We start from the raw sequence: 12,384 nt of genomic DNA on the forward strand, positions 1-12,384 counted from the left end.
TGCAGTATGCGGGCCTCTCACTGTTGTGGCCTCTCCCGTTGCGGAGCACAGGCTCTGGATGCGCAGGCTCAGCGGCCATGGCTCACGGGCCCAGCCACTCCGCAGCATGTGGGATCCTCCCAGACCGGGGTACGAACCCGTGTCCCCTGCATCGGCAGGCAGACTCTCAACCACTGTGCCACCAGGGAAGCCCCATGGGTGACTCTTCTTAATGTCTGCCCCAGTGGTCACCCTGCTTGAGGCTGGCTGCTGTCTCAGGCCCTGGCTATGTGCCTGTGGCTCATCCTGCAGCCCCAAGCACTGCACAGGTCTCATCAGGAATGCATCCAGGCCCACCACTCCCCACCCACGCTCCTCGTGATTGATTACACCCGAGCCCCATCCCATTTGGGCCCATCCTTGTCTTTGTGGGACCCCTTTGGATGGGAGTCTGGGCTCCATAGCTTCCACTCAGGCATGGACCTTTCATTTCTTTAGAATACTGCTTCCAGAATCTTCCTGTAGGCTCTCCAGACATCACTCATGAGCAAGAGGAATTTTGATTCATGCTCTAGGCTGACACATCACCTCACCCAAGCCACATCAGCCCTGCCTGCCCAAGGAGGGCCACCCACCTTGGATCCCAGACAACAGCCCTGGGAATAAGACTCTGATGTCTCCATCCAGCCCTCATCGGCCTCTCAGATGAAATGCAGACCCAGGGGCCCCTCAGGCACCAAGGGGACATCCCCCACGACAGCTCTGGATTATCGTAGCAGCAATAATGGAACAGATCCCAGGCAAGAAGCATTCTCCTACTAAAAGTCAAGGCTTAAAATAGCTTAATGCCAGGTTTCAGAGGAGCCCCTTTAGCCTGCATACATGACTGCTTGAAAATTCAGCAATTATCATGTTTCATTTGATTGGTATGTAAATTAGCTCTAGATTTTGCATAGCCTTTACAAGGGCTCAGAATGCTTTAAATAGATAGGTAAATAGATAAATAAGATAGGTTAAGTAGATAGAAGATGATATATAGATAAGTAGATGGATGGATAGATTGATAGAATCTAAAAAAAAGAAACGGTACCGATGAACCTAGGGGCAGGGCAGGAATAAAGACGCAGACGTAGAGAACGGACTTGAGGACACAGGAGGGGAAGGGTAAGCTGGGATGAAGTGAGAGAGTGGCACTGACATATATACACTACCAAATGTAAAACAGATAGCTAGTGGGAAGCAGCCGCACAGCACAGGGAGATCAGCTCCATGCTTTGTGACCACCTAGAGGGGTGGGATAGGGAGGGTGGGAGGGAGGGAGATGCAAGAGGGAGGGGATAAGGGGATATATGTATACATACAGCTGATTCACTTTATTGTACAACAGAAACTAACACAACATTGTAAAGCAATTATACTCCAATAAAGATATAAAAAAAGAGCTGGATAAATTGATAAATAGAGAAGTAGGTAGATGGACAGATTAGATAGATAGATGATAGATCGATCGATAGATAGAACTATGCCAATTAGAATTAGTCATTGGAAACAGAAAAGATAAAGGTTTAGACATGCAGCAATAAATGGACAAAAGAGAGAAAAGTATTAGGAATATAACATCTGTAGGAAAATTCACCACTCATGGATTGATTGTTCAGAAAGCCAGCCCGCTCTCTGCCAGGAGGTCCTAATGACAGCAGGCATCCACAGGGGCCTCACCACTTTCATGGAACCTTCAGCACAGAAATTAGCAAACATGGATCACTGGGCTAAATCTGGCCCACTGCCTGTCTTTGTAAATAAAGTTTTATTGGAACACAGCCTGCCCATTCATTTACATATCGCCTATGGCAGCTTTCTCACTACAGAGATAGACTTGAGTAGTTGGGACAAAGGTCTTATGGCCTGCAAAGCCAAAAACCTGCAAAAGCTCTAGCAGATCAACTTAGTAGAGCAGAAAAAGGGTACACCTTCGAGTTAGGCAGACCTGGGTCAAGTCCCTGTCCGTGTGAATGTGGCAGAGGCATCACTAGAATTTTCACAAAGGGCAGACTCACAGCTGGCAGTTTGGCTAGGGGGTGAGGAAGCCTAGGGGACTTGCCTTGGAACTGAATTTTCACACAAAGAACTTTAAAAAAATCTTAAATTTATCCATTTACTCATTCAGCAAGTATTTATTATAAATGCTTACTGTGTGCCAGACCCCGTTCTAGGTGCTGGCACTAGAGAAGCAAGAAAACCATGAAGTCCATGTCTTCATGGGGCTTACTTTCGAAAATGGGGCAAGAATGGACAAGAATCAAATAAATATATAGTATCTCAGGTGGCGTTATATTCTGTAAAGAGAAGTAAATTAGGGTGAGGGGCTAGAGAGTGATAGAGAGGTGCTGCTGGAATGGGCTGGTCGGGGAAGACATCTCTGAGGAAGGGACATTGGAGGAGGAACCAGAGGTAATTGAAGGAGAGAGCATAGAACTCTCTGGGCACATCTGGGAAAGAGCGTTCCAGGCAGAGGGAAAAGCAAGTGCAAAGGCCCTGGGGTGCCCAAGTGTGGGTGTTTTTGAGGAACAACAGTGGGGGAGGGGGGTCTTGTGGGGGCAAAAGAGGGAGCAAGGGGGAAAGTGCTGGTGACGAGAGCAGGGTGGTCACCAGGCGCCAGGCCCCCTGGGCTTGGGGCCACAGCGGTCTTCTGGGCTGTTTTCCAGGTGTGATGGGCAGCCATGGAGGTTTTGAGCAGAAGCACAATTTGATCTGCCTTAATTTGTAAAGGGTCCCTCTGGCCTTGGGTGGAGAATAAACTAGAGAAGCCAGAGTGGAAACAGGAAAACCAGGTAGAGGACTCAACGGCAGGCCGGGCTGGAGACCTACTCGGGGGGTAGCTGCCGGGGTACTGGCCACTGGTCGGTGCAGAAACCCTGAAGCTTCAATGGCTGAAGACAATGAAGATTCCTTTCTAGCTCCTGCAATGCCTAGTGTGTGTCATACAACTTGTCCCTGTGCCATCTGGGGGAAGAAAGAACTGAAGAACATTCTGGAATGTCCTCACGGGCCAGGCCTCCAGGGTCTTATACTCACTTCTGCTCACATCCCATTGGCCAAAGTTGGGCAAGGGCCGTGTGTGGATGCCCGAGGTACCTGGGTGTCCTCTTCCAAATGGGGCATGATAGGTAGTCAGACTCGGGGGCCTCTCTGAAAGCAGGGTGGGCAGGACCTACAGTCATTTAGGGTAACTGTGTTGAAGAGAAACAAGTGGATACATTAAGAGTGAGGGCTAAGGGCTCCCCACACACACACCAGGAATGCAGACACATTAACCTCCCTGGGCCTCAGTTTCCTCATCTGTAACGGGGGTTTGTTCTGGCTCCCTTGGGGACTGTAATGAGGATGAAATCTGATACCGTCCCTAATGGGGCAGCACGGTCGGTGCCACAGTGGGCATTATTTTCATCATCAGCTTTCCAGAAAGTTTCCAAATATCTGAGGCGAGAGATTCACGGAATGCTTGTGAGATGCAGCCGGGTGGCGGCCAGGGCCGGCGCCAGCTACTGCCTGGATTGTTCACCTGGTGAAATTCCGCCTCGCCTGAGGGTGGACGGCCTTGGCCTGCAGTCCCTCTGCTCCTCCGAACCCCGCCTTGGACCCAGTTATCCCACCACTCAAGAGGCGAAGCTGGTGGGCAGGGGCCTCAGGACCCTGTGTCATCGCTAAACCAGCATCCCTTCTGCTGGGTAAGTGTCCTCGCTGTGACTTGTTTTCATCAGCACCTCCAGCGGCAGCCTCTGTTCACCATGTCTGTGGACGGTCACCCCCAGACCCCAGCATCTGCATCTCCTGGGTCCGAGAGTTTCTTTCTCCTTCTGAGAGGCCAGAGCCCTGGTGAAGTCTGACGGCGACACAGAAACCCACAACCAGGCGTGGGCCCTTCCCACCCGCGTTAGACCCCGCTGCCTGGGCTCTCTGCTCCCGTACTGGTCTCCTTGGACCCTGGAGCTGCCTTGCTTGCCCACACCTAGGCCCACAGCAAAGGGAAGAGGTTTCTGAGTGATCACTGGCCACAGGCTGAGCCCGTCCAGCCTCGGGCCCCCTTCCATCCTCCTGGCCACTTCGCCAGGAGATTGTCACCACCTGTCAGGATCTGGGGTACCCAGGGGAGCTGGGGTCCCCGTGCAGGTCTGCCCAGCTCCAGCTCTTCCAGCTCCTCCAGCTCTAGGCAGCTTCCGCACTGGGAGGGGCTCTCAGGCTGAGCCCTGGCCTCCAGCCCACCTCCAGTGCTCGCAGGCTGGGTGGCGCTGACTCGGGCTCCTGTTCCGGCGCCTGTGATTCTCCTTGAGCTGGCCCTGGCCTCCTTCCCAGCCTCCTCCCCCTCCAGCCCTTTGGACCCCACAATCAGGCCGCCCCCTCTCTGCACCATTCCCAGGAAGCCTGCCGCTCTATCTCAAGCCCGGGATAACATAAAGCCCTTCCACCGGCCTGTGTTCCCATCTCCACCTTGCGCATCTCTCACTGCTGGGCATCTACCCAAACTGGAGAGACAGGTAGATACAGAGAATCACGACTTAACCAGAGCAAAAATGCACAGCAGCAAACCAGTGCCAGGGCAAGAAAACCTGAACTGTAATTAATGAATTGCTGAAGGCTCAGTGTGGACAAGTCTGAGAGTTAATATCTCTGGGGACCCAGTCATATCCGTCCCCCTTTTGTGAGTTTTACCTCCAGGGGCTCTACCAGATTTTCACAGAGACTGTCAGAAAAGTCCCCGTATGCTTCCAGCAGGGGAGGGGAAAAGGAACCATTCTGAACTATATCAGAGCATTCTGTTTTTCTTCACAAGGCCTGTCCTTGGGAGAAAATATTTCACTGAGTAAATGGAGAGATATTCCATGTTCTTAGACAGGAAGACTCAATATTGTCAAGATATCAGTTTCCCAACTTGATCTATTCAACACGATACAAGTCGAAAGCCCAGCAAGTTATTTTGCGGATACTGACAAACTGATTTTAAAGTTTATATGGAGACACAAAAGACCCAGAATAGCCAACTCAACATTGAAGGAGAACAAAGTAGGGTCTGATGTTACCTTACTTCAAGACTTACTATAAAGTACGGTAATCGAGACAGTGCGGTATTGGTAAAAGAATAGTAGCAGATCCGTGGAACAGAAGAGAGTTCAGAAATGGACCCACATATAGTCAGCTGATCTTTAACAAAGGAGCAAAGGCACTACAATGGAGCAAAGATAGTCTTCATCAAATGGCACTGGAACAATAGACATCCACATGCAAAAAAGGGGAAGAAAAAGAAGCTAGACATAGATCCTACACCCTTCATAAAAGTTAACTCAAAATGGATCAAAGGCCTAAACGTAAAATGCAAAACTATAAAACTCCTAAAATTTTTAACATAGGATAACATAGGAGAAAAATCTAGATGACCTTGGGTATGGTGATGACTTTTTAGATAAAACACTAAATGCGTGATTCATGAAAGTAATAATTTATAATCTGGACTTCATTACAATTTAATGCTCTGCAAAAGATGATGTCAACAGAATGAGAAAAAAAGCCACTGACTGGGAGAAAATATTTGCAAAAGACACACCTGATAAAGATCTATTGCCAAAATATATAAAGAACTCTTAAAACTCAATAATAACACAAACAAATCTGATTTAAAAATGGGCAAAAGACCCAAACAGACACCTCACCAAAGAAGATATACAAATGGCAAAGAAGGATATGAGAAGACATTCTACATCATATATCACTGAGGAAATGCAAATTAAACAATGAGATACCACTACAAGCCTATTAGAAGATCCAATCCAAAACACTAACAACATTAAATATTGGCGAGAATGTGGAGCAACAGGAACTCTCATTCACTGCTGGTGGGGATGCAAGATGGAACAGTCACTTTAGGAAGACACTGTGTCAATTTCTTACGAAACTAAACATACTTTCCCCATACAATCCAGAAATCATGCTTCTTGGTATTTACCCAAATGAATTCAACACTTATGTCCATACAAAAAACTGTACATGGATGTTTATAGCAGCTTTATTCATAATTGCCAAAACTTGGATACAATTAAGATGTCCTTCAGTAGGTGAATGGATAAATAAACTGAGGTACAGCCAGACCATGGAATATTTTTCAGAATCAAAAACAAATGAGCTTTCAAGCCATGAAAAGACATGGAGGAATTTTAAATACATATTACTAAGTGAAAGAAGCCAAGCTGAAAAATTATACACTGTATGAGTCCAACGATATGACACTCTGGAAAGGGAAACCTTCAATCTGTAAAATATACAATATCTGCAATACAGCAAAGGGAATAAAGCAAGATGTGCCTGTATAGAGACAGTAAAAAGATCAGTGGTTGCCAGGGTGAGGATGAGAGGAATGAATAGACAGAGCACAGAGAATGTTTAGGGCAGTAAAGATATTTTGTAAGATACTATAGTGGTGGGTACAAGTCATCACACGTGTGTCAACATGTATAGAAAGCACAACACAAAGAGTGAACCTTAGTATAAACTGTGGGCGTTGGGTGATAATGATGTGTCAAGGTGGGTTCATCAATTATAACAAAGGTACTGCTCTGGTGCAGGATGTTAACTGTGGGGGAGTGGAGGCAGGGGGTATATGGGAATTCTGTGCTTTCCACTCAATTTTGCTGAGAACCTAAAACTACTCTAAAGTATAAAGTTTATTGATTAAAAACATTTTTTGAATGAGTGAATGAGAGGATTGCTCCTTCCTCGTGTTCCCACAGTCATTGCTTGAACTACTACTTTTCTACTCATATCATTCTATTCCAGGTTCAAGTTTTACACGTCTCCTTGCATTATAAGCCATGAGTGTAAAGGTTCTCCAACCTCTGCTGGAGGCTCTGCTGGATTACCAAGATGAAGCAAGAGTGCATATTCCCAATCCTCTTAAAGACAAATATGGACAAATTGGATCCCATCTCAGGATGACATCACAATGACAAAATCAAAGCCGTTGATTAATGCAAGCGTTCAGAGAAGCCATCTAGACCCCCTGGTTTTCAAACTGTTTTTAGTATCAGAATCAATTTTTCAAATGAACTTACAGAGCCCCTAAAATGTAAAAGAGTTAACAGAATTAAAAAAGTGCTGTTCTAGTACAGATGGAGTCTGGATCCCTGAGGCACTTCTGCAAAGTCCAGGGCTCCTGGGGCCCCTTTGAGACCCACTGGTCCAGCTTCCCCCTATGTTTTGCACACAGCATGCTGGGCCCCCAAACAAGGAAAAGCCTTAAAAGCACCCACAAATGTCCACAGCCTGGCTTCTGTCTGCCTCTGTAGCTCATGCCCTTATGCTGTCCAAAATACATCCTGGGCTCCAACAGCATCAGACCCGCATTTCTGCAAATGTTTCATATCTCAGGCTTCAGTGCCTTTGCTCCACCTTCAAGATGAAGCTCTGGCATCACCTCCTCCAGGAAGACTTCCTGTATACCACCATCGACCCATCCACTTTACCCCAGGGATGGAGGTAGGTCAAGCAGAAGCCAGCACCCTCAGGAATGGGTAGCACATAAACCTAACAGCCTAGGTGGGTGAGAACCAAACCTTCATCTGCACACCAGCAGAGTGGTGTTAGGAGGGCCTGGGGAACTGCACCTAATGACCTGATTTCAGAAGAAAACAAAAGCCAGCAATGGATCTTAAACCAACAGATATTCAAGTGACCTCCAGCTGCAATTAAAAGCAATAAAGAAAAAGCAGATCAGGGAAATGTTTCTGTGCCTAAGATCCCTCAGTAAGCCTCAGATTTCGTGTTCCTTGCCCTGGAGTAAGACCCTTAGGATCTGGCCCCTGGGACCTCCGAAGATACCTCTCCTCTCTACACTCTCCCAGGACCCTGCATGAGCAGGGAACTGACCTCACGAATTGTCATCATCCTCTATTTCTGTATCTCCCACCTCTCCCTCGAGGGCAGGGGCTGGTCTCACTCTCTTTGGCCCTCCCTTCACCCCAGTGTCCAGCAAGGGTCTGGCACAGAACCGGCCTGCAAATGTTTGCAGAATGGGGCACCACCCCGGGCTAGGCGGTAACACCCGGCTTTCCGTGTTGCCGCAGCGCCCTCTGCTGGGCACATCCCGCTGCCGCGGGCACTCACCGGAGTGGGGGCGTTCACCGCTGAGAGGTTGTACCCATAGAGGAAGGAGGAGCCGAAGGCGCCCACTAGAGAGGCCACGACCAGCGAGCAGGACCAGTCCTGGGAAAGGAGAGCAAAGCACGTCAGACCTGGCACTCGGGCGCACAGCCAGGGGCCCGCAGGACTCAGCTGGACCGTCCTCTGCTGGGGAGGATTTCCAGATCAAGGATGCAGGTTCCTCAGAGCCAGCCGGCAGGAGGGGCTCCCATCCAGGTCCGGTCCAGGGGGGTGTGGCCAGCCCAGGGAGCTCAGTTTGCCTCTGTCCACACCATTGCCCTCCTTGTCCGGCTGCAAGAGGATCTGTGAAACTCAGACCTACTGTCTTTCACAGGTGCTGTTAGCAGCTACAACACTGTTACTTTAGCTGAATTCGGCCAGTCTCTGACTCACATAGGAGCAAAAAGCAAAGGCAGATTCAGCTGCCAGCAGCAGCAGCTGGTTCTTATTAAGTGCTATGGACCAGGCATCTGTTCTAAGCACTTTCCGGCTATTCTCCCATAGAATCTTTGGATCAGTACTGTTTTATCTTGATTTTACAGGTGAGAAAACAGAGGCATGGGGCAGTCCCTGGTGCTGTCTGGGTTGGAGACCAGAGCCCAGATGGTCTGGCTCCAGCCCCCATGCAGCCACCCACTGTACCACACTGCCTCTCCCCCCCTGACGCTGCTGGCGGCCACACAGACGCACACACACCCATGCACACTCTGTTCCAGGCTGGAGCTGTCCATCTACAGGCCAGTGTGATCACCTTGGGACAATGACCTGCAGACAGAGAGATACAGGGCTTGACCCAGAGAACCAAGCATCTGCCTCCATGTAATCCTGCCCTATGGACCCATCCATGGACGGCCACAGGCATGACAGAACCAGGAGTAGAAACATCTGGGCCCCTTGGCAAAGGCTGGACAGAAGGCAGGGGCTGGAGGCAGGAGGGGCTTATCCTAAGCTGGCCAGGAAAGTGTGGGTCACTTATCAGGGGGACCCAGGTGCTCTTGGAAGGCACTTTCTCTCCATGATTTATCATGTGTTGTGTGTGTGTGTGTGGTGATTGGGGTGGGGGGAGAGCCGTGAGTTCTAGGTGCCAAGCCCTGACAAGCTCCTGGGATACAACAGGTAAACGTGACAGATGAGGTCCAAGGTTTAGGGATCTGAAGGGATCAAACACCGTTTGAAAGGGAAAGCCAGACTTCGATAGCCGACTTCCTGCTCTGCCTGCCTAGACAGCCTCCTATAGCACAGGCTCCAGTGCTTGATGGCTCCACCACTCAGCTGTGGGATCTGTCCAGGGTCTTGACCTTTCTGAGCCTCAGCTTGCCCAGCTGTAAAATGGGATCTAAATGGTAGCACCGGCTGCATAGGCTGTTGTGGATATGTTGCTGGCTGAGGACGTTGAGGGGCTTGTGCACGTAGCCAGTGTTCAGAAAGGCTGCTCACTCACTTTGTTCTCTCTCTCTACTCCCTCTGACCCAGCCGTGCAGAATGGCCGTTGCCCAAGCTACGTGCCAAGGTCTCTCTTGCCCTGGCCCATATAGCCGTGCCCCACTGAAACCTTCCTTTCTGGAGACTTTCATATCTAAGACCCACTGAAAGCTACCCTGAAAGTTCCACTTCCTCATTTTTACTTTTCTATCTTTGATTCAACGTTGTCTGACCCCCAGGTCTGCCTCTTATGACTGCGTAACCTCACACCAGTTACGTAGCTGCTCTCTGATGCGGTGTTCTCATCTGTGAAATGGCGATGATAATACAGCCACCTCATAGGATATTCTGCCGAAGAAAGGAGTTAGAGCAGGTAAGGTCCTCACCTGTCCAGGGGTAGGTGCCCCTGGGGGTCAGCAGCAGAGGCTGGACAGTGGGCGTGGGTCTTACTTTTTGAGGGCAGGGGTCTTGCTTCCAGGCACCAAGCCTGCTACAGAGGAGGTGCTTGGTAAATGCTGGTGATTGGATTGAGGCCAGAGGGAGGGTTCATAGGCCACAGAGAGGGATGTTGGCAAGTGTGGAGCCAGAATATTTTTCTGCAGTAAGAGGAGCTTGAACTGAACAGGATTCACTGATGGAAGAGAATCACATTTTGGACAAAAGGCCCATTCTCCATTGCCTTTCATCTTTCAACTCATCTTCTGGGTTTCAACTCAGATGTTATTCCTTCTGACTCCCGGACTGTGCTGGTCCCCTGGGCTTCCCTCACTCCCAGCCCTGGTCATTATTCCCTTGTCTGCACCCATCAGAGGGCAGAGAAGAGCAGGTGGGAGCCATCTGCCCCAAGCCCCCCACCCCTGTGTGGCCCACCTGTGCCCACTACCTCTCACCACCTGCCCCAAGCTGGGGACACCACCCAGCACGTGAGAGCAGTTCGCTGTCTTGGCCTCATTGCACGAGCACAGCCGCGCTGCCGGAAGGTACTGTGGGTCCCAGGAAGCTGCGACTTACAAGTTGGAGCACCACGGCCAAGGTCACAGGGACTAAGAGGCCAGGACTCAAGGCCAGAGGCCTTTCAAGCGGTCGGAGTGCCTCTGTGGCCCAGACAGCGGCCAGTTTCTGTGTTTACCTTCCTTCTCCTCCCACGCAGCGTCCGGCTCGTCAGATGGGCACACTCGGGAGGCGCTGGGCGGCCCGGGTCACGGGCAACGGGAGCTGAGCGCGCTTCCTCGGAGTCCATGTCCTGTTTCCCGACAACCCACCTGCCAGCCCTCCCTGAAGCTGGCTCGGCCCACAGTGCCTTCCAGCCCGGGCTCTGCTGCAGCATCTCCCTAAATGAGGAGGCAGAGTCCACGGAGGGAGGGTGGGCGGGAGCGCTGAACAGGAAATGTGGCAATTGTATTTTGCTGAACAGGAAATGGGCAGTGAATGTTTTTCCCCTTTCCAAATCATCACAGCGTCTGGAGAGCCCTGAAAGGGAAACTTGTCTTCCCAGGAATCACCACCCTGAGTTTGGATTCTTTCTTTGGCATGTTTTTATAGTCCCTCTTAAGGCCAGCGTGCTGGGAGGGGAGCAACTGGCGTGAGCCCAGGGCAAGTTTCCCTAAGGACTGGGACAAATGGAAAGGTCACTGACCACAGGAGAAGGCTGGTGCGGTTCCAACCCTGACTCCACTGCTTTTTAGCTGTGTGTCCATAGGCAAGTCGCTTTGCCTCTCTGAGCTACCACGTTTACAAGTGCGAAATGGGCGATTGATCCCGCCCTGATTATCCTGCAGAGTTATTCTGAGGCTGGAATAGAAAACACACAACCCCGAGCAGCGTGTTGGAGATGGACCCGGGCTGCCCTGCAGCTCTAGAACAAGGCGAAGCTGTGGGTTTGGAAGAAAAATAATTTGCCACTGGTCATACTCTGCCCTGCTCATTCAGCCAGGCTGGCTCACTGAAAGCATTAAGGAGGCAAGACCCTCATGCACACCAGGATGTCATGGGAATTAACTCACTGCGTGGCCGAATTGCCCAGATGTCAGAGATGCGCCTTAAATCGTGTGTAGGACAAGTTGCCTTGACTGTTTGCTCCCAGAGGCAGAGAACAGGTGCAGAGGCCGGCAGAATGATGGCGTGCTTGGGGTACACAGAACCCCTAGAAGGCCAGGGCGGCCTCAAGTCCACAAAAAAAAGACCAGGAGCCGGCAACCTGGGTTTAATGGAAAGCGCATGTTGAAATAAAAGCTGTAGAGCATGGCAGAAGCACTGGGAGCGTGGATTGTCAAATGCTCATGAAAACATCCAGCCCGGAATGCACAACAGTGGGAAGGGATCTGCTCAACGGGGAACTGAAACTTGCAAAAGAAAAAGCCAACCCTGAATAATTAGGCTACTTATTTACTGAGTGCATGAATCAGTCAGCGCAATACTCATTCTGCATATCAATCATGCAGGGATGCGGCTTGGAGAACTGGCTGTTTCTGGAAAGTTTTTGGCCAGTTGGCCAGCTCCCTTCACAGAGCTGGGTCCAGAGCAGGACCCTAACATGGAAGTTCTCGATTATGACATCACGTGCGATGGCTGAGGATTCCTGGGGAAACACGGAGGAGGCACCGAGCCAACCAGGGGGGCTGATCTTGGAAGACTTCCTGGAAGTGGTGATTGGAGAGCAGACTCTTACAGGATGAGTAAGCTGGGGGAATATGCAGACAGAGAAGGGTGCGGGGTGGGAGGGCACTGAGCCAGGCCTGCAGACATGGATGCCCTGGGACGTGGGGAGAAGCAAAATAATTGAGCTAATTGGGGCCT

The 12,384-nt window shown here is 50.3% G+C and overlaps 1 protein-coding gene across 1 annotated transcript in view; it reads right to left on the reverse strand.

The window, feature by feature from the left end:
• Positions 1-10,828, reverse strand: part of SLC2A9 (solute carrier family 2 member 9) — a 187,766-nt gene extending 176,938 nt beyond the window's left edge. The window contains 2 exon segments of the mRNA XM_007451507.1: positions 8,131-8,229; positions 10,718-10,828. Coding sequence (XP_007451569.1) covers positions 8,131-8,229; positions 10,718-10,828 — 210 coding nt within the window.
• Between the last annotated feature and the right edge of the window lie 1,556 nt (positions 10,829-12,384).

The sequence above is a fragment of the Lipotes vexillifer genome, unplaced genomic scaffold (assembly GCF_000442215.2).
Source record: "Lipotes vexillifer unplaced genomic scaffold, Lipotes_vexillifer_v1.1 scaffold1417, whole genome shotgun sequence".
Taxonomy (NCBI): domain Eukaryota; kingdom Metazoa; phylum Chordata; class Mammalia; order Artiodactyla; family Lipotidae; genus Lipotes; species Lipotes vexillifer.